This window comes from Amia ocellicauda, chromosome 16, assembly GCF_036373705.1.
Source record: "Amia ocellicauda isolate fAmiCal2 chromosome 16, fAmiCal2.hap1, whole genome shotgun sequence".
NCBI lineage: Eukaryota > Metazoa > Chordata > Actinopteri > Amiiformes > Amiidae > Amia > Amia ocellicauda.
The window spans coordinates 19,729,560-19,752,724 of record NC_089865.1 but is presented as its reverse complement, the minus strand read 5'-3'; the positions used below and the strand labels follow the sequence as shown (position 1 = coordinate 19,752,724).

At 38.5% G+C, this 23,165-nt stretch overlaps 1 protein-coding gene across 1 annotated transcript in view; it reads left to right on the top strand.

Annotated features, from left to right (window-relative positions):
- LOC136711524 (SH3 domain-binding protein 4-A) overlaps positions 1-23,165 on the top strand; it is a 40,502-nt gene that overhangs the window by 5,581 nt on the left and 11,756 nt on the right. Inside the window, exons 2-3 of the mRNA XM_066687846.1 lie at positions 17,690-17,883; positions 18,125-20,490. Coding sequence (XP_066543943.1) covers positions 17,763-17,883; positions 18,125-20,490 — 2,487 coding nt within the window. The 5' untranslated portion in view covers positions 17,690-17,762. The remainder of the gene's footprint in view (positions 1-17,689; positions 17,884-18,124; positions 20,491-23,165) is intronic.

The following is a 23,165-nucleotide window of genomic DNA, read 5'->3' as shown; positions in this document are numbered from 1 at the left end:
AAACGATAAATGTTCTTATTTTACCCAACGTGTAAGTGATGTTCTAGTATCTTTCCCTTTTCAATGATTTTTATTTTCTAATGTCTTTCCTCAATTGCGATTCAATTTCAATTAAATGGCTTGTGTCCAAGGACAAGGTGATCTGCATGTATAAAGTCCTGGGGTGGATATTACTTTGGAAATAAAAAACGTTTAAGTCTCTTTTTAGACTATTTAGGCCTGTCCACAATTCCCTTTTTTGAAAAGCACAGAAAAAAAGCATTCTAAAGCTTGTATACCAAAGCAGCAAGATACATTTTATCTAAAATTGAGTATACAGTAACTACAGTGTATGTGTAATTATTTATTGGCTATAACAGTCCAATTAAAACATTGAACTTTATTAGCCAGGATCTTTGCCAAAGACAGGAAGTATGATGGGGAGTTCATTACAGTACTAGGCCTATACTTAGTCTAGCCTGTCAACATGGGTTCATGGGTGCTGACTGGACCTGACTCCAGACGTCCTGAGAATAAGAGGAATGCAGATTATCAGATATCATTATTCACGGATGTTGCCGGAAAATACTAGGCTACTACCTCAAGTTAAATTGTTTGTATAGTTATTTAAACACAATGAATGAAGAAACTGTCCAGTTATGTAATACAAGAGACATCAACCCCTACATAAAGTGCAATGAAAAACATCTTTAATGCAAGTTGTCAGTAGGGCAAGTAATAAAAGCTAATACTGACCTAGTGATGTTGCACGTTTTGTGCAGCTCCTCATGTTGAAAGGGATTCATTCTGTATGAAATGTCATAAGCTAATATTAAATAATTGTACCGAGAATGTAAAATTTCATTTCTTACCCGCTGAATACTTTTTTCCGATGTTTCTCCCCATTTGCCATCACTATTGGTTGTATATTGTAGTGGGAATTCAGTAAAATAACTTTTTAAAGTTTCAAATGAAAAATATTTTGTGATGCTGAGTTTTTCTTTCCTCCAAAATGCCAGGATTGATACATGAAAAAATTTTTCAGGCATTTGTGTAAAAACTCTCCACTACACCTACCAGCATACACAGCTGTCAGACGCAGGACATATCAAACATACAGAATGTATCTGTTCTTTGGTCAGAGAAGTAAATGTGTGTTAGAAGCATGTGATAAATAATGGTCACTCAAACCTAGAAAGACTCCAAATTATTAACACACCAAAGATTGGTATATTAATAATGATTGTTATTGTTATTATTATTATTATTATTATTATTATTAATCATCACATGTAGTTTGTGTGCAGTCTATTTTTAAACCTGAATGAGGAACAGTTTGTTTAAACATGAAGGAGAAAAACAAAAACGCAGAACTGGGAGGCCGCATCCTTTAATCACAATGGAGAAAATAATAAAGACTCAAATCTGGCCGGAGTCCCTCATCAGGAAGGCATTTCCTTTTCATTTTCCCTCCTCAGACACTTCCTGCCTGGGGAACTGCACTCTCAGCTCATAAACACAGACTGAGCTACCCAAAAAAACAGCAGGCAGCGAGAAACAGCATCTGAAATTCATGGCAGAACCCCCCACCCACCCCCACCCCCTATATACACAAGGTCCTGAAAGCATCAGACATTTTGTTAATCTCTCGGTGAGGTATTAAAGGATTGCTTTAATCGCCAAGCTTGTGCGCTGCATCTTATAAAAAATAAAAGGTTTGCCTCCTGTAAAAAGAAAAGGAGTTCAGAAGCAGTTTTGTTCAATCTTGGCAGCAAATGAGTTAATACAATTATTTTTAAGCATCGTTCTTCTATATATTTTTTCCCTATGGTGTAATTCATGGAAAGTTTGTATCAGTTAATGCTTAGCTACACAGGAGAGGTTAGTATTTGTAAATCATTGTTTGTAAATTGATTGGAATTACTCATATAGATAGATTTAAATTGACTGAAAGTCTGAGGAATAAAATAAATGTATTGACTGGGTTATTCATTCTTTATTAATAAAACAACTTTAAATGTTATTGGAGTACACTATAGATCTGAAAAGTAGACACCCTCTTCCAATTTACTATGGGATTTAACAAATGCCTTCTTTATAGCCCCAAGGTATATATATTTTTCTCATGTCTTCAGGCGATTTTGAATATCAAAAAGAAGGGGGAAGAAAAAGGTATTTGCCCACATTTTATATAACACTTCAGACTCATTGCTCTTATTTTAGATATATATTTTTTGGCCAGTTAGTTCTACTTCTAAGACAGACACACACACACTCATAAAAAGGGCAGCTCAGGCTATTTATTAGCAAGAAAGTCCCACTACTGAAGCTGTTTAGGTTTACCCTGCAGCTGTTACTGTTACTTTTATTAGCAGCGTCAGTAATATGCATCAGTCAGATCTGACTAAGAGACATAGGACACACGATTCGGGGAATGTTCCAGTGACACAGTCTCCCTGCGAGTGCATGATGGTTGAAATGCCTTGTTTATGCCTGAGAGCACGTGGGCACTGAGCATGTGCACATCCTCTGTACAATGTGATGAACAGCGTTATGAATATTAAAAACATGGGTGAATTATTGAGCTATAGTAGAATATTCATTTTTGTAATCACATTCCAAATTCTGACAATTGAATGCCTGGATTTGTTTTGCACTGTGATGTTTTTGGATACCTGATAGCTACTTTTCATCCAAAACTGACTCTACCTTTACTTATACCTCATTATTTGTTTTTTTGTTTTTCTTGTTTCCACCTATAGAGTAAGTATCCTATTTTAGATCAGAGGTGAAGTATTTTGATATTGTAGTAGACATCCCAAAATAAACATGGTCCGACTTGCCATTGCCATTGCCAATTGTTCATTTCAGCTGTTCCAGGAGAGCGACGTTCTGCATATTGATCTCAGCTTGTACAGCTATAGTGGAATATTTAATACCTCTTTCATGTAAACAAATGATAATGAAAACGTCTTCTGGATACTCTTAAGTGTGGCAGACTGTGCAAGGGCCATTTAGCTGTGTGGAGATCACACAGTTCACGGCTGTGGGGAGCTCATTCATGTCCTAAAAAGGGAATAGCTCAAGTTGTGACAGATGGTACTGTGTTGTTCCACTTTCATTTACAAATTATGATTCTGTTTGAACAACTATTCCCAATATTATGACACTCAGGGCTTTTTTTTTCAATCTTTCAGACCAGCGTTTGATTTTTTCCCATGTCCATTTTATCACACCACACTCATGCCTAGACTAGAGTTATATTCTCGTACACCGCAGAAGTGTAAATGTACCATGTCCGGCTATTGTTGATGTTAGCGCGAGTTTCGGGTTTGGTGGCCACAGTAAGGTCATTTCTCAAGAGGAAATGTTATTCACGTTGCACTGTAAACATAAAGAATTGTACCACATGCAGACCCCACTTTTGGAGACACAGTTATAATTTTGTCCGGCCAAGATTCAGTATTTGTGTGTCAGTGTAACCTAGAATCATAAAGGGCCGACATGTTATTCTATTACCGTACAATAAAATAATTTCCCAGAAACCCACAGGACATTAAAATGTGAGGACTGAAGCTATGGAAGCATACAGACAGGATGATGACAGCTTAATAATGCATTTGAAATCAAACAATTTGCCTTGAGACATATTTTTTTCGTTGTCTTTTTTTTTCTGTTTGTTTGGTTTTTGTTCCCTTCAGGCCTGTCTGAACCACTGTAGTATATTAGTCACATTTCGAGCACTGGCATTAGATTACTCACTACAAGGCCCCTCCCTGTCCCTGTTCCTCAAGCTCCCGAGTCTTGAATTTCCCGAGTGGTATATCAAGTTGCATAGCGTAAGCCTCCCTGTGTGCTGGAGTTGTGAGAAAGGGGCTCTTTTATTGCGGACGCACACTAGACAAATGGGTGGACTTATCTGTCTGGACTTGTGGAACAGATGCACTTTCCCAAACCATTTTGCATTTTTCCTGTGTGTCTTGTGGCTTTTGGCTAAACTGACCTCATGGGGGAAATGCATTTCAAAAATAACATGCAAACCCATCCAGCTCCTCAGACTAAAAGTTCTGCATTTCAATTTATAATTAATAGGAAGATGGCACAACCTCAAGTGTTTTTTTTCCTTTTTGAAAATGAATGTCTGTGAAAGGAAGGTATTCATTTTCAGACCTTTTCAGAGGTAAAATGACATTATTTTCAGCACAGCTACTCCCAAGATGCTTTTCTTCTACAAGGTTGTAGCCGTGGAAACTGGGAACGTGCTACAAGAAAGGACCAGCGCAGGCCCCAACTAATAACCATTAGCCAAACTGCCACTGAATTATCGTGTAGTGTCCTAATTGAGAAGGAAAGTAGATGAGATATAGAAAGCCTTTATTATTTTGCTAATAGTCTTTTCTCAAAGTGGGTTTAAGTCCTCACAGTACAGTTTATTAATTTTAATTTCAAAATTTGGAAGTTTTGAGTGTGACAGAGATTTTTGTTTCGTATTGTGTGAAATGGAGTCCACCAAGGTCTGTGATGTATATTTGGGAGGCTGACAAACAATGCCGGATTAGACTGGAGGCTAATGCGTTCTTTCCAGGACATAAATCATGTGACTTTGAGAACTACATCTCATCAAGGTCACTTATTAGTTTTATTTTGTCGCCACCCATTTACCCCCCTTTTTCTCCTAGACCCTTTGTTTATACATTCAACAAAACTCCCACAGACACACTAGGTCACAAGAGACGTGTAACAGAGACAAGACATGTACAGGACCTTTGCCTTTTCAGGGTTATTTACAATAATTATATATAATGCTGCAGCCTTCGTCATTCCAACCACTTCCTATTAATTATTCTTAATAGTAGTTTTATCCGCTTTAATATTTATGTGCTTTATGACAGCAGGAAAAAGACAAAAATTATACATTGTGGCTGCAAGCCAGAAGATATGATGAGAGTTGTGTTTGGAATATTTATTCTTCACTGATTTTTAATAAATTCAGACTTGGCAGCAATACTTTCCTTTGATGTTAGAGAGACATATGGACTGATGGACTGATGTTTGAAAAATATGATAGATGGAGCTTTTTTTCTCAGATTATTAAATGGGCCCTCTAGTCAGGGGGGGAAAAAAGAGGTATGTTGTTAAAATTGCAGTTGCTACCTAACAGAAATGAAAAATATGTACAGTACTGACTGTAATGTAATGTACTGCACTGAAATACTGAAAGGCCTTCAATATTTCAAAGCTTTGTTTACCTGAAAACTGCTCATGGTCTTGTGTGAGACCCAAGCCCCCAACCTGAAACAGAGAGAAGGTGTTGCTGGGGACTTTAGAGAATACTCTCTGGCTTTAGAATAGGGAAAGTGTCTATTTTCTCTTGTAATCTTCAGTTTATATACATTTTAACTACAAATGATACACAAATGACTCACCTGCTCATGTGCAGTGGATGTCAATTCTCCACAAACAGCGCTTGTTAGATAGGACCAAATGAGATTAAAATTTGCCTTAGTGACTTTAATTTATGTACAATATATAACGTAATTCTCCAGTTCTATTGCATCCTGTCTTTTTTGAACAACTGCACAATATTTAACCTTTGCACTCTGTAACCTTCCTCGGTGAGCGTGTGTTACCTTGGCATCGCCTCCATCCCTTCCTAATACGTGATGACTTCCTAACACATTCAGCTTAGACATGCACACGAGAACGCAGTGAGGCATATAATACAATGATGATAACAAGATCGGTGCGCAGGAACAATGGGGAAATCAAATCACAGCAACGTTATTTCTGCCACTCGACTTTTTAAACAACATCTCTATGATTTTTGCCATACCTAGAATTTGCACGGATTTGTATCTGTGAGCCTGTGATAATGTGGAAGTTGAATTAAACCCACCGTCTGTAGCAATGAATTAATTATCTTGCTGAATTATTATACCACTCCCACTTTCAAAATGTGTTATTCACCCTTATGTGAATATAAATGCATTATTAAAATGTATTCTTTGCTGCCCAAGAACAAATTATGGCTAGTGAACATAAGTAAATTTCCCTTTTAAGGTTATTGTTTATTTAGTGCTTCGTGGTGACTTGAAAAATACATTACATTGTGGTATTAATTTGATTTAGATGAAAAAAGACCATGTTTTTACCAATGTGATATATCAACAGAGGGTAAATATGAGTTTTATGAAATAATAACAATTTAAATAAAAAGGATTGTTTTACATTTACATTTCACAACATTGTGTAATTTAAAGTATTGTCGTATACAGCTTTGCGTAAGGTAAATATAATTCACATTTTTAAAAAGTCATGATATCTAATACGACCCTGATATACTGAAAGTATATTAAAGCTTTAACAATTTTAAATTACTGTAAACCCATTTTATTAATATATTGCACCCTACAGAACAGAGTCAACAGCATATTTGGGAACACAAAACAAGACGTAACCTTATAATATATCTATGACATTTGAACTAACATTGCTAGATGAAACCTGAGAAGGTTTAAGCTTGGGACCTGTGCAAGTGTTTTGGCACCACAAGTAGAGTTTGAAAATAGCAATACCAACAGACAGACCAACACTGCACTGCAGAAATAATGACCGTACCGGTTTTTCTGCAGCTATGACGTATCCGACAGAGACAAATTCTGCATATGTCTGGATAGTGTTAAAGTTGCTGCAATGGTAAAACATCGAGGCAGCAAAAATTTCACCGGACAAGCAATAGTTTCCTGCTGCTACCTTCTGATGCTGCAGTACTTTGTGTGCACTTTCTCAGTACTATGCATCAATGTGTGTGTCCCACTCTCTAAGGATGTATAACCAGTAGCAGGCATATAAAATCCCAGTTAATCTGTTGTCTTCACACCTTATATTTATGATATATCAATATCTCCCTCTTTATCAGCTGTATTGGGAATCGCTTTGCAGAAGGATCTGAGTTTTGTATCTAAGTGCACGGCCGCACGACCGATTTGCCCTCTTCTTGTGGCGGCATTGACCAGCACATCCATCAAAACAGACTCTTGGGTGTATGCCACGAAATGGCAAAGGTTGCAAAAAAAACAACCCCATGTAGACACATTGTCAAACACATTCCAGATACAGTAAACTTGTATCGCATATTAGGACAAGCTGTGGAAAAAAAAAATCCACACACACAGCTCAGTGAGAGCATCAACGGCCAGGTATATGCTTACATTATTCCCTAAACTGTTAGGATGTCAGTGTATCAGTAGAAAGATTTCATTCTCTACTGAAAATGTCTCTCTCCCTACACTTGCAAGCTTGAGTGTTTTAAATTATGGATGTTTTTTTTTTAAATTAGGCCATGAATTCTTGCGCCCTATTCTGTTGGCATTCTGAAAAAAAAATGATATCAACAATGTCTCTGAGTGTGCATGGAAAGACACACTTTGTTTTGTTTCAATTTTTTTTTCGCTGTTCACTTCTTTTTTTGGCTAGGTGGCACCAATTTTTGGCCATGCCTGAATAGTGCTGCGGGAAACCCTCTAAAATCATGTATACATTTATTTATTTTCTTCTGTATATGCACAGTATAATTGTATGTGCTTAGGAGTAATACTGTACGTTAATGTTATATTGTCTGCAATAAAAACAAGATATTGTTCAAGACCATGACATTGAATTGTAAGCCACATTAAAGTTTGACAACTCTGTGGGGAAAGCGGAAGTGCAAAAAAATATGTGGCTTGGTAGTTACTCAGAAATCTCGGTGTTACGTTTCAAAAAGCACATGAGCTTGGAGCTTACTTTAATAATCTCAGTATTTTAAAACGTGGCCCATAATCCTCGTATTGCTGGGGAATGTGCGATTATCCCTTTACATCCATGTAAACAGCAAATCTTTTCAATAATTTATACTTTTATCCCTGGGTGCATTCCAAAGTTCAGTGATGCGTTTTGTAGTCGTGCGGTCTGTTGAGATGGTCAGAAGGAGAGAATGATAAGCTTTCCCTCTGTTCGGCTGTCGCTTACTCGTATCAGCAGGCCATCACAGACTTCCAATACTGCAGCTTTGGAACAAACAGCACAAAGCAAGATGTTACATCAACATATAAGATTATATACATTAACATAAGATGTTCTGAGGGCAAGGAAACATGGTGATAACTTACATTTCCATTTCCTTTTCTTTATTATCCTACAGAAGACATTTTAGGAGGCTTCCAGATATGCATACATTACATTCCTGCTTTTCAGATTTGGAGTGGACAGCTTATCCTATCATGAAATTACTTGAGGTTAATAATTACCTTAAATCCAAGCTGATCTCATAGTCCCCTCCTTTTTCACAAGGCATTTGCCGAGGAATGGTGTCAGTTTCATGACTATGGTTGCGATGCAGAATTTGTGTTCAGTTAAACAGCCACAAATAGGAAATTTGCAAATGTTAGGCTTACACATTTACATAATACTGCTTAGCATACCTTTCCCTTGGGCCCTTATGCTTCTTTTTTTAATTTACACATTAATTGTACGCATGTTCAAGCACTCAGGCACGTGTCCTCTCTGAAGTCAATTGTTTTTACTACCTTCGATTTGTGAACTTGTGCGATAACAATCGTATCTTTCAGATGGTTGGAAACCAGTCAGTCCAGCAGTTTTCATACTGGTGCCAGATAATTGCACTTTATAAAAGACGCTGCATAAACAGACAAAGGGACCTATGAAAAGCAGCCACCAAAACATGACTTTCATATGCCGAAAGCAAAATTATAATTCAACAGATTTTCCTTGGGTTGCATGCAAAACAATTGGTTTACAATTTGCATCTTTCCAAAGCATTATATGTGCGAGACAGGAATGAGGTATATGACAGGAAAGAGAAAAAAAATGGTGTCATGGCATGTTAAGCTTTTTCTAAGCCATCAACTTTAGAATTAAGTCTGATTAACTAGCCAGCAAATCTATGATGTTTCATTCAGTTTGTGCCTGAGTGTCTTTAATTATCATAGATGCACCACAGGGTAGCCTACAGGAAATCCTCTGTGATGTCTTGTCACATTGAACTATGTTGCATTCTTTCTGAAGCAGACTTTATGGAAATGTTACAGACAGCATACATTTACTTTGGTTAAGATTTTGGGGGATTCCTTGAGCATTTCAGGACTTGAAAGTTCTGGAACGTGTTTTATTCTTGAACAAATCTCCTGTTTTGGCAAGCCATGCAAAAGATACAATTGGACCAAAGGGAATCCTGAAATGTATTAGTTTCTGAATGCAGATCTGTCATACGAAGCATTTGTATCTTGTGTAGGAATGTCCGTGAGTGAAAGGGCAACGGGAGCATCAGCCATTTTCATGTGATGCTCATTTTCAAAGCTCAATGAATGTAAGATCTTTTACCTCTTTATTGGAAATTGGAAGATTTACTACATCTGAAAATGTTTCCGTTTTCTTTACACACTGCACTCATCTATGGAGTCAAATTACTTGGAACAGGATGTAGGCTATTTGAAGTTTTTGGGGCGTGTGTGTTTGGTCTCTAAATGAATAATATTTGTTTAATCACAGGTTTTTCTTTGCAGATGGGCAGTCATTCATATACACTTAGTAAACGAACAGCATTTGTTTTATATGCAATACTGCTTTTAAGTAATTATTGTTTATCTGGCAAGAATATTGGTGGGATCACAAATAATTCATGCTAGCTTTGAAAGGGTCATTTTTTTCACTATAAACACTATATGGTGTTTATTCACAAAGGCCTTTACCCTCTAAGACTGCTCCATGGAAACTTTGGCTTGTGGGTAAAACTCACAAAAACACAAGAAATGGTTCCCACATTGATCAGTGTCCTAGTGTCCCAGTGTCATCATAATCTAATAGTAGAGGCCACTTGAAAACTCTGCTTACTGCTTCTGAAAACATTTCAGGAGGTTAGCTGAGTTATTGCTTTGCAGGTAAATGATGAACAGCTAGTTTCACCGGCCCTAAGCTAGAATTTGGGTCCACTTGGTTTGATAGTCCACCTTTATGTTTTATCAAGCCATGTGAAACCAGCGTGAGGAAGGTAATGACTTTGTGTGACAAGGTTGTGATTTATTGTGTGAAACCCGTCAAGATCTATGACTAAACGTCTGAACATTCACCAGTCAGTAAATAAATAAGCTTATTCTGTAAATGTCTTACACTGAATAGAAAGTATGTTATTATGTTCAATCCATGTACCTATGACTCAATATGTAGGAGCTCTTTGTAGCTTTCTTAGACACACTGTAGGTAGATAAGTGATCAGATAATTGCAAGTGAAAACATTGGAGTTTTATGTGCTTAATTTTTGCCAAGAACATGTTGGATGTATCAGTATCAAAAAACTGTTGACACAAATATTACACTCACTGTAGGATGGAGAGCCAGAGGGCTTGGCTTAAGCTAGCTGCCTCTAGCAATACAAAATGAGCCACATATTGTCTCAAAATTAGTGTCATTTAAAAACAAAGCATGAAGAAGTAGATGTGGGCATTTAAAAAAAATAATTTGCTTCTAAGTGGTACATTCCACAGTAAATTAAGTACACTAAAAGGGAGGGAACAGCAATAAAAAGGTTATGATACTAATAATAAAATAAAAAGGGACCATTTCAAAATATTGAGATTCAAAAATCTCTATTATATATATTCTACATATACATAAAAAAGCATTACAATTTTTGTTGCATATTTGAAATAATATAACTCAAGCGCCTGTTTATTTCGCTTTAAATATATTTATTATTTTGACCTGAACTGAACTGAACTGTCCAACCTCCATGATTAGTGCTTCAATCTCATTATAGATAATTATTGTCTCTTTGGCCACGCCAGGTTCACAGGACACAAGGACAGGAACTCTGAATTCAGGTTGTAAACCTACTTTTTGCTCCAAGCTGAATCCATCCAGAGAGTGGCATATTTGTCTGGTTTACGGCCTTTCCTGTGAGTGTCCCGGGACCTAAGATGTCCTCAATAGCTCTGATTTTGCTGCCAGGTAAATGTTTCTTTCTCCGCTCCTCATTAATGAGGCAGACCTGGGATCCACCAGTGTCCCATTAGGCGTGTGTAATAATGCCATCTAAGGAACACAAGATCAAACATTTCCTCCCAATTAAGTTCAGTAGATTTGAATGACATTTTGGTGTGATGTGGCTAATGTAGCAGGATCCTGTGAGATTGTTCTTGCTGTCTTGTCTTGCTTTTTCTGCCTCTATGAATTCTAATTGACTAATGCTATCACATACTTTCTTGTGAGTTCCATTGCATTGTTACAAGCAGACTCTTGAACAGTTAAATGTGGTGTATAGTTCTGGAATGGTATCAGACAGGAGAGGGTGATTGTTCTGCTTCATTCATGTTATAAAATAAGCACATCATCTGCTACCGTTTGATCATCCAGGTAAGACTGCAGCTGGAAATTAATGTGGTTGCTTAACAGTCCCGTGCTCACAGATCTCACAAACTTCCCCAGGATAAGCTCTGTACTGTATTGTTCATCTAAGGCCAGCTGAGCTATCTTCCGTAAAATGACCCTTTAGAATTATTTTGAGTTGGGAAAGGGTGAGGTCACTTTTCATTTCAAGCATTTCCCTCAGATTCAATCCTGAGCTAACAGCTTTCACCACAGCTCCAATTATATCTGTTTCAGTGTGTCCTTTCTGTAAGCCCGTGTCAACTTGCTGCATCAAATTTGTGAATGACAGTTTGTCTTTTTGGCCCCTTTCCCAAATCTGGCCAGAAATCTTGAAATCCCGATTAACTGTCACTTCTGGAACTTTCACTTAAACAATCTAATTTCATCGTCCATGGCTTGAGTAGATGCCAGGAAGGCATATCTTTTCAATTCATTTAGTTGTGCCATTTGAGTGTTGGCGTTATCTCCTTTATTTCTCTCATCCTGTAGTTTAAGTTCGCTTAAATCCAAAAGGTATTGCTGAGCACAATCCTGTTCCTCCTTCTCTACTACATCGTCAAATGTCAAATGTCAAATGTTTATTATTCTCATTGAAGCATGCCTGTTAATTCCATTAAGTGTTGCCACTCCTGCATTAATCTTCCCTTTGATACACGCTTCCTTTAACTTTCACACACCCTGTCCTGTATTTTTTCCAGATGTATGGTGTATTCCCGCTAGGTCTGTACGATATGACGGTATATATCGTATGACGATAGAAAAACGTCTATCGTTTCATATTATGCTCTATCGTTTATATCGTGGTGTCGCAAATCGCACTCTTTACGGCAGTATTTTTCGTCATTTGGACGCTTTGCGTTCTCCCCGGTTCTTCCACACGTGCCGGGTGCCGCAAGAAATGTGCATCAGAAACACAGAAGACATGAGGAGAGAGAACTGACACACAATAACCAACACAACCATGAGATACTTTAATGCGCAAGCGCACACGGTCCGCCCCGCTCTCGTCGCCGGGCTGAACTCCATCTGCAAGCAGCACCCACGACAATACACGATCGCACCCCCACCCCCGCTAATTTAGACGGATATAATTTGTTTGTTTGCATTTTAATAAATTGGAAAGCAATGCAAACAGATGCAGAAAGTTTCATTAGATGGTGAAGTGGTATAACAGCTTATTATTATTATTATTATTATTATTATTATTATTATTATTATTATTATTATTATTATTATAACTATTTAGTATTAACACGTGCTGTACCGGTAAGTAGAATGGAAACGCGACACTCAGAGAAGAAATGTCCCTGTCTAGCAGATGTTAATGCGCCACTGTAAACCCAGCTGTGGTAAATATAACTGAATCTGTACCATTTTACAGCACATGTGTTGCTTGATTACTATTACTTGTGTTATTGTTATGTGACAGTAAATCATGTGTATATGTATGTATGTGTGTGTATATATATATATATATATATATATATATATATATATATCCCATAACATAACACACATAATAGTAATCACACACCACTTGCACTGTTATATGTTGCATTCTGCATATATTTACCATGACAGCCTGCATGTAGTATTTGTTAGTTTTGCATATTTAATGATTAAATGAAGAATTATTGTTTAAATGTCTTTGGTCTTATTTTGTAGCTTGATTGGTTAAAAACAAGGCACATCGAGGTATATATCGTGTATCACCCAAACTTACAAAAATATCGAGATAAGTCATATCGCCCAGCCCTAATTCCCGCAAAAGATTGCAGTCCTTTTTCCCCCCCCTCAGGTTCACTTTAAGAGAAGAAACGTCCTTTCTTTGCTATGTAGGCATAGCTATGGCGAATTATCCTACTATGTAGCATTCTGAGTCTACCAGTCCCGCTTTCAGGTTTGACTTCGTACACTGGTGTGTCCATGTTTTTCTTCTGTATAGCCACATGAACTCTCTCCTCTCAATATAACCGAAGCTTACCTTTTCCACCGCTTTCATTTAAGACCCTGCTGCCAGGGGGTAGCTCTGCCGTATAAGCTGTCCTGTGTGGTTGAAGAAAGATTTGGAGTCGGGAGTTCTAGTCAGAATTTATTACGTGCACGGGAGGAACAGCGCAACACAGAACTCAAAGGATTTTAGGTTTGCATGACACTGTTCTCCAAAAGTTTTAAGACAGAACAAAGCTTTTATACCCCCTCTGGGACATACCCTCAAGCGGCCTTAACATTTTACAAACAGTGTCTGAATGGTCATTTCTAATAACTAGCAGTGATTTAATTGGCATTCTAAACTACGCCTTCCCATCTTATCAATATTATGATTATTACTCATGAATAATAATCATTAACCTCTACATTGCCAATTGCATTAGAAGGTACTTTGCAGTTAATACGTTGCAAGAAAGGAATGTGAGCTGCTGATAACCAAGTGAGGAGTAACAGCACACCAAAGACAAAGGCAGAATAGGATTTCTTAATTTTTCCCCCACACCTGTCATAATATTCCTTGCCCCTTTCACCTTCTTTCAATGTGGTTTTGGATGTTAACTTATATGCTTCTTGATAGGCCAGTAGAATCGGTCTCTTACTAAATGTATGGTTCGTTTAACCCCCAGATGTCCCATGTCTTCATGAAGCTGCTTGTATACGTCTTTGAGGAATTCTTTTGGTAACACCAGCTGGGTTCAAAAGTCTGTCTTCCGGTGAAGGACCCCCTCCTCATCAATTAACAATTTATTCCACTCTCTCATGAGCGCTGCTGCGTCATCTGGCACACCCCTCTTCTCTTTCTGGTGGATGCTGTTTTGTCGTTTTGTACTGCAACACCACTCCAATTACAGGGTCATTTTCCAGAGTCTCTCTCATAGCTCTGCCAAATCTTTCACATATGGCCCAGACTCCAGTTTCCCAGAATGCATGTGCAGTTAAGGTTCTTGAGCCATAGGCAATGACCACAAGCTTGCTGTTCCGTCACTAATACAGGACTGCACCTAGTCCTTCTTGAGAAGCATCACAGTGAAGGATAAATGGTTCCTTGTAATCAGGGTACCCCAGAACTGGTGGATGTGTCAGAATATCAATGAACTTGTGAAGGGCCTCCCAGTGTTCTCCCATCCATTTGACTGGCTGTTTCTTCGGTGTCCACCCACTGCCTCCCGTCTTATCAGTTGACAGGTCATAGAGGGGTTTTGCTATGCAAGAAAAATTTGTATGTAAGCACGGTAGTAGGAGATGAAGCCTAAGAGCTTTCTGAGTTCTCCTACTGACTTCTTCTCTTTCATTGCTTGCACTGGTGCAACTTCTGCTGCATCTGTAATATATCCATCTTCAGACACAATCTGACCAAGGAATCTAACCCGCCGCTAGAAAATATCACACTTCTTTGTTGTCAGCTTGATCCCATGCTGTTGGTAACGATGTAAGACTGTGCACATAGCATTTACATGGTTTTTAAATGACTTACTATGGAGTTGTCATCAAGATATGGTTGGCATAGCTCATCTCATAGCCTCCATACTTCTCTGGAAGCTTGGCAGGGGCAGAAATGAGACTGAAGTGGATTCGGACCCACTTGTACAGTCCCCATGGAGTTATGAAAGCTGTCAATGGTCAGCTTTTCTCCTCCAGAGAACCCTGGTAGTATGGCTTACCCTGGTCGATCAATGAAAACCAGGAGCTCCCTGTCAAGCTGTCTAGCATATCTTGAATGCGGGGCATAGGATGGCAATCTGGACCTGGAACTCACAGCATAATCGCAGACTTCCATCTTTCTTCCAGACGCAAACAATTGGAGAAGAATATGATGACTTAGATTTGGTGATCCACCCCCGATTCAGCAAATCCTCAAGGTACTCCTTGACCTCCTTTTGTAATGGCTTGGGAATGGATATACACGTTGTCCTCACTGGAATGTCATCTTGCAGTCTAATCTGTAACTGGTGAGATGGAATACAGCCTATATCTCTATCATTCATAGAAAATGCCTGACATTCTTCTCTGAGCGTGTTCCTAACCACCAGATTCTGTTCTTTGTTCGATGGGCCACTGAGACTGGGGGGTCCCATGAAGCCTCACAGTAGGTCTTCAGCCATTACAGTGTATTCTTCTGAATAACTGATAATAAAGCAAGTTTTGATTAATATATTATCTCGAGTGTGCACCTCCTGTTGTTGGTTTTCTGCTGATGACAGCTTAATCTCATCCATGTTGAATCCCTTATTTCTGGGTAATTAATCAGACCACTTCCTTCTGGAACAACTATTAATTTTGGGGTAATACAATGGCATGAACCAAGGTATGGAAGTCCAATGAACAACAACCACTGTCTCTGTTGTTCACACAGACTGGTTTTAGTGCCATTCTCACCACATGTCAGAGTGCCTTGCACAAGAAGCTTAAATCTTTATTTTATGTGCAGATGTTCTAGCAGAATGTGTCCCAGGGAGGGTGCTGGGCAGCATGGTGTTTAATGTGGAACCATTTTCAACAGAAGTCATAAAAGTGAGGAAGCCAATGAGATCAAACATAGACAACTCCCTGGTACATTCACTAGCCTAGCTGTATTATTTTAAAACATGAAGAGAGGAAATGAAAAAAAAATATTAATATAAATTAGCTGTGAATGCTTGTAGGTTAATTAATTTATTTTAATTTTTGTATACAAAACTATTTACTGAGTGCAAGTTAATAAAGTGTGGAGCGCTGCCAGAAAATTGAAAATGTTTGTTTAATTGGTTAACATTATAGTAACCCATGTAGTGTGTAAGTGGCTTTTGTCATCAGAACAAGAGAGATTTAAGAAATGCATTGCGTATGTGTCTCTAAAATAAGCTTAGTGTCTGGTGTCTTCCTTCTAATTTGACAATAAAACATTTTAGAGACTTTTTAATTCACTCATTCACACATTTCGTTTTTATTCATATTTTCCACCATATTTGATCATTATCATAATGAAGACAGCTTTAAATTGTATATAATTTATTTTGACACAGTTTAAGGGAATCCAAGATACAGGGTTTTTGCAGCACTGACGTGTGTGTGTGTTTGTTAGCTTTCATAATGAATGTTTTAAATGTACAGCAAAAATGAACAATTAACAGTTTATCTCATAAACATAGCAGGCAAGGGAAAAAGGAAAAATAGGTTTATTTAATCCATACAATTCTCTTGAGTGTGCATGTTTGACAGGTATTTAATTTACTTTGCCTCCAGCTATTGATGCTTCCAAGCACAAATCTTGTCACAGCATGCTTTTAAAACCTCGCCTGTTCCCAATCAAACTTCAAAATACAGGAGTTGGTTGGTCTTGTGTAAATAACTGTTGTAGCAGTATGTGGCATGACTGTACAAGGTTCTACTTCACTTTCCTTGTTTAGCACTGCTGAGATGCTCAAATCTGTAATCTACAACGCCTTCAAATTGTAACTAGCATATAAAGTTGCAGGATGATTCATAGGACTTCCCTTGGTTCATGAAGTAAACATATTTTCTGCGTTACAACAAAAATGATCAGTTCAAGAATTAAAAACAAGCAGTACAAACTCTAAGCTATTTTCCTTAACCTATACTATGATATGCATATACAGTTTCTTCCAAAGATTGTAACACCACTATATCTGGTGGGTTTGTGTTACATCTGTTTCCAAAAAGTGTATTTTCTTAGGGCACAAGCACTTGCAATTACCTAAAATGTTGCCTCTTGTTTTAGGATTATGGTATGACAATACAAAATTGAAGAAATTACAAAAGATATTCAGTATTCAAAAGCATAGTATTTATTTGTCAACACCATTGACATTTTCAGTCAAACCTTTACCATTGTTTCCTAATTTATTCCTTATAAATTTAATGACACACTGGCAGTAACAATTACAGTGTTCAATTAACTAATGTTTGTGTGTATGCTTCCTTTATTTATAGATGTATTGCATGTGAAACAAGTCTGTTCCAAAATAGTCAAGGTGCCCAAGAGCCCATATGTTTTATGTATTTGTTTTGTATTTTGTTTGTAGGATTATTGGCAAAACAACAACATTTTGTGTGCTGTAAATGTAAGTGTCAAGTTCTGTCTTTACAAAACACCACGTGTGAGACTGCAGAAAGATTAGCCACACATACTTTATATTTAATCTGTGTAGAGTGTTTTGTCTTAATTGTTTTCACAATCAGATTACAGGCTGCTTCAGTAGGTTTAACACTATATGGAGGGCTTTTATAATGAGACTAGTTTTGTCTGCTGCTGATGTTTTTTTCTTTTTTTTTCTTTCTGCTTTCGTTTCCTTAGATAACATGCAGGGCTTCCGATGACGGTCTCTGTCATGGAGATGGAAGAATAGTCTCGCCGGAAAGGAACCAACATGGCTGCCCATAGAATCCGCGCTTCAAACAATAACAACGTGCTCCCTCGCTGTAAATCAGAAGGGACACTCATAGACCTGAGTGAAGGAGTGTCCGAGTCAACCCTCACTGATGTCAAAGGTAATTTCATCCATCCATCCATCCATGTTGTCATATAAACACAAAGAACATAATGTAAATGTTAAAAGCTGGCTATAGTACACATTTCTTCTTTGATATAGTATTAGAAAAGCAAATCCACCAATCACGTGGGTCAGGTAAAGTGCAAATAGCCTACAGGAAACCTTTCTAGGCTTTTAACCAAGTATGACACGTCAAACCTGCCCACTTAATGACCATGTTTATTCTTTTGTGTTCACAGTGCCTTCTCCAAGTGCCTTGAGGCTGGACAATGCCTCCTCTTTTGGGACTGCACGTGAGGTTGTTGCCATCAAGGATTACTGTCCGACCAGTTTCACCACACTCAAGTTCTCCAAAGGTGATCGTCTGTTTGTGCTCGACACCTCGGGGGGAGAGTGGTGGTATGCCCACAACAATACAGAAATGGGGTACATCCCTGCCGCCTACGTCCAGCCAATAAACCATCGGAATTCGTCTCTCAGCGACAGCGGGATGATCGACAACATTGGGGACAGTGCCGACGAGGGAGCCAAGGAGCTGGACCTCCTTGGAGAATGGACGGGAGTTGTCCTAAAGCCCACAAAGCCCAGTGACAACAATCCCTTCACGAACCGGTCCTCCACAAATCCCTTTCTCAATGGGGCTTTGCAAACAACTTTAGATCAGAATACTGATGACAAGACTGTGAGGAACACCGTGGATTTGCTGCTCTTTGATTCTATCGCACCACCTATGCCAGCCACTGATTCGTCCACCAATAACAGCTTCACCAACAACTTTTTTGATTTTGCCCCCTCCAGTCCCAAGCTAGAGGTGAACCAGACACTCAGACGGGACAACCCTTTTTTCAGGAGCAAGCGTTCATATAGTTTATCAGAGCTTTCCATCCTTCAGGCCCAGTCAAATGCTCCCACAGGTTCCTCTGGCTTCTTTTCGGGTTTAAAGGCCCCTGCCCCAGAGCAGTTTCAGAGTAGGGAGGACTTTCGGACTGCTTGGTTGAACCATAGGAAGCTTGCACGGTCTTGTCATGACTTAGATTCTCTGGGGCAGAGTCCAGGCTGGGGGCAGACGCAGCCGGTGGAGACCAACATAGTGTGCAAGCTAGACAGCTGTGGTGGAGCAGTCCAACTGCCAGACACCAACATCAGTATTCATGTTCCTGAGGGCCATGTGGCACCTGGGGACACCCAGCAGATCTCCATGAAAGCCCTCTTGGATCCACCACTGGAGCTCAATAATGACAAAATCTCCACAGTGAGCCCGGTGGTGGAAATTAAACTGAGTAACATGGAGATCAAGACCTTCATCACCTTGGAGATGAAAGTCTCAGTGGAGGTGAAAAAGGAGAGCCGAAACACAGCTGAGATAGTATGTGTCCGGAGTGACTGCAAAGAAGGGCCTTATGCCCCTATTCCACAGGCGTACATATATGGGGACACAGTGCAGGTTCAATTGGACAATCTAGAGCCCTGTATGTATGTGGCAGTGATAGTGCAGGCACAGCATGTCTCTCTGCCCTCAACGGTGTGGAATCATGTTGTTAAGAAAGTCACACTTGGGGTATATGGGCCTAAACATATTCATCCCTCATTCAAAACCGTAGTGGCCATTTTTGGCCATGACTGCGCACCAAAAACGTTGTTGGTGAGTGAGGTAGGAAAGCAGGCACAGAGTTCACCACCAGTGGCGCTCCAGCTCTGGGGTAAACACCAGTTTGTTTTAGGAAGACCTCAGGATTTACAAATTGGAATGTACTCCAATATGTCCAACTACGAAGTCAAGGCAAGTGAACAGGCCCGGATTGTACGGGGGTTCCAGATTAAATTAGGCAAAGTGAGCCGCCTCATTTATGTTATCGCTTCCCGTAATGCAGAGGATATCTCAGATTTCACTCTTCGGGTACAGGTCAAAGATGACCAGGAAGTCATTCTGGCACAGTTTTGTGTCCAGACCCCTCAGCCTCCTCCCAAAACAGGGGTACGGACCACTGGGCAAAGGAGGTTCCTGAAGAAAAAGGAAGTGGGGAAGATCATTTTGTCGCCACTTGCCATCACAACTAAATACCCAGTGTTTCAGGATCGTTACATTAATAGTTTAAAATATGGCAAGCTGCTCAAAACAGTGGTGAGGCAAAACAAGAACCAGTACCTCTTGGAGTACAAGAAAGGAGATGTGATCGCATTGCTCAGCGAGGAGAAAATCAAACTAAAAGGCCAACTGTGGACCAAAGAGTGGTATATTGGTTACTATCAAGGCAAGACAGGGCTTGTCCATGCCAAAAACGTACTGGTGGTAGGAAAAGTCAAACCTACCTTTTTCTGTGGCCCTGATCTCACGACTACAGCGTTATTAGAACAGATTTTAAAGCCTTGCAAGTTCTTAACATATATCTATGCGTCAGTGCGGACAATTCTGATGGAGAACATAGGGAGTTGGAGAGCATTTTCAGATGCCCTGGGGTACACCAATTTGCCATTGTCCTACTTCTGCCGGGCAGATCTGGACAGCGAGCCGGAAAGAGTGGCTTCTGTACTAGAGAAGCTGAAGGAAGATTGCAATAACGCAGAAAACAAAGAGAAGAAGTCGTTTCAGAAGGAACTCATGACTGTAAGTGTCAGTGTGTGTGTGCGTGCATGTGCGTGTGTGTGTTTTCAAATTGGTAAATTATTCAGGCCTTTGAGGATTTTTGAAACAGTTCTGGAAACAATTGACACTAGTCATTACTAAACTATGGTCGCTGCCAGCTATGGTCCACCAACCTAATTCTGTTGAGATTGAAGTTAATAAGCCCTGCATGAAAGTCAAGTTTACAGTGTTGGAGAGAGTTGTGAAGCATAAAAGGATGTTTTGGCAGAATCCCAGCTCTACAATATTAACTGAAGGAGATCGTAGATTAAGCTTCATTGTCTCTCCCTCTCTCTCTCTTTTGTTCTTTAAATATATATATATATATATATATGAGTGTGTGTGTGTGTGCGGTTTCTGCGTGTCTCTGTGAGCAAATATGTTTTTTATGAAACATGTATTAAATTAATACCATTTGGAATATTAGCTCATAGTTTTTATTTTATGTATTTATTTTTGTTCTCTATTGAACAGAAAACTATGGTCAATCTTAAACTTGAAAGTAGATGTTCCCAGGTCTGCTCATTTTCAATGCAGTTTCGATACGATTTAACGGTGATCTTTTTGATTACTTGTGTTCACTAAGAGCCTGGTGTTGAGAAACTCAGATAGTACAAATAATAAGCTTCTCAGATGATCTGTGACTGTCAATTTGAGACAACATGGGATATTGAATTAGATGCATGTGACTCCTTTAGTTGATTTCTTTCTGAGAAGCGAATAAAACATCTTGACAAAAGTAAAACACCAAGCATTCAATGTTTCAGTTATCAAATCCATGACCAAATATGTATTTTACATACTTCATGTCATGTTTTATTCTCCACACTGTGAATCTGACATTTGGATTACAGGTGGGGATTATAGGTGAATGACCACACTGTCCAATTAACACAACTAAAAACAGATTGAGGACTGCATAATAATACCACATTAGTGCGCTTCCAGTTCACAATGTAGTTATTTTATCTTATTTTAGTGTCTGGTAAATTTAGATCTTTTGATCTTGTGTGGAATTGCCTACGGTTAGGGTAACGAGGGTTTATAAAAAAAAAAAAACGGAGTGCTATTACTAACTGTGAGAATAAAAGAATACAGAAAACAATGCAATTGAAAAGTGTGTATAAATATACCTTTAGGTCTCCAGCTTCTTAGTTTAAAAACGTGCAGTTTCCTTTTTTAGTGTTGACAGTGAAATATCTGAAGAAGGAATCAAGAATCGTGTTTTGCACCAAACCAAGAATAATCACTAAGTGAAGAATGAAGGATCACTGTTTAAAGGGGCCCTTGAGTAAACTGGACAGTTTGCAAAAGCTATAATTTGCATGTAGTTTTAAACACAGTGTTTGTAAGTATTTATAGATGTAAAGTATTGGTGGTGGGAGAAATACACTTCAAATAAGCAGGGGCTACGCAAAGGGATGTTTTATCAGTTGTTCACACTAAACTACAAATATAAGTTCATTCCTCATAAAAGCATGGGAAGTGTTATTTTTCTAGAAAAGGTGTAGCAAAGTGAGGTTTATTATGTTTAATATAAATGTACATAGAACAAATAAACGGTCCAGTGTTACAGGACATCAGCAGTATTTATGACTATCCTCGGGTAGCTTTTCTCTTTGAAACCTAACCTCCAATTTGTGTTTGTGTGAGTGTCATTGGAGGAGACAGGAAGGATTTATTGACTACTCTCTGCATTGGAATAAAACACAGATAGCTTTAGCTCCTTGGTGTGAGAGGATAGTGTGATTCTGTGACTGGGGTAGTACTTTTTCAACAAGTTTTAAATAGACAAAAGGCATATGCTTACTGTTTCTGGGCAACAAATGACAATCCTTGCAAAGGGGGATGTATAGTAGGGGACTTTTGTTGGGTTTTTTCTCATAGCTTGGAGGGGTGGAGAGCACATACACTTTTATTTTTAAGTAGCTTCATTTTATGGTATGTAGGTTATACCAGGTGTTGCAATATCAATCAAATGTTTGGTTGCTTGTTTGTTTTTTATTCAGTTGGCTGAAGCTCAGTGGAGTGGCACAGAAATTTATTTCATTTAAGTTGTATTTCATATCAACCAAGCATATCTTAGGGTTTAATATGACTATTACTATGCCGAATTGTGAAGTGTAAGCACATACTGGACCTAACTTGTTAAATTATAAGTATCTAAACTCCCAATTGCCAAGGGGGCTTTCAAAAGAAATGAAACAGACATTTATTTGCAATTTGTATCTGATTTTAGCACTGTACTTTACTATACAATATAAACTCTCTCAAGTTGATATATTCTACACCACGATGCGCCGTGCATTTCCATTTCAATAAATGGGGGGAGGATTTGACCTATATCTATGGAGAGATGAGAATAATATTATTATTAAATATCAGTTGTATTTCTAATGCATTACTAGACTGACTTTCCAGGAGATGTGAGTTAAATCCATGCATATTGTATCATGTATATGTATATGTATATGTATAATTAGCCTTGCATTTATTAATACATACATCATCCCTTTCTACTGATTTACTCTACTGCAGCATATTTTTCTCTGCTGTTTTTATAATTTCATTTTTAATAAAGACAGATATGCAATCAGAAACAAAACACAAAGAACTTTACCCAGTTGTGTCAGACCATAAAAATATTAATAAAAAAT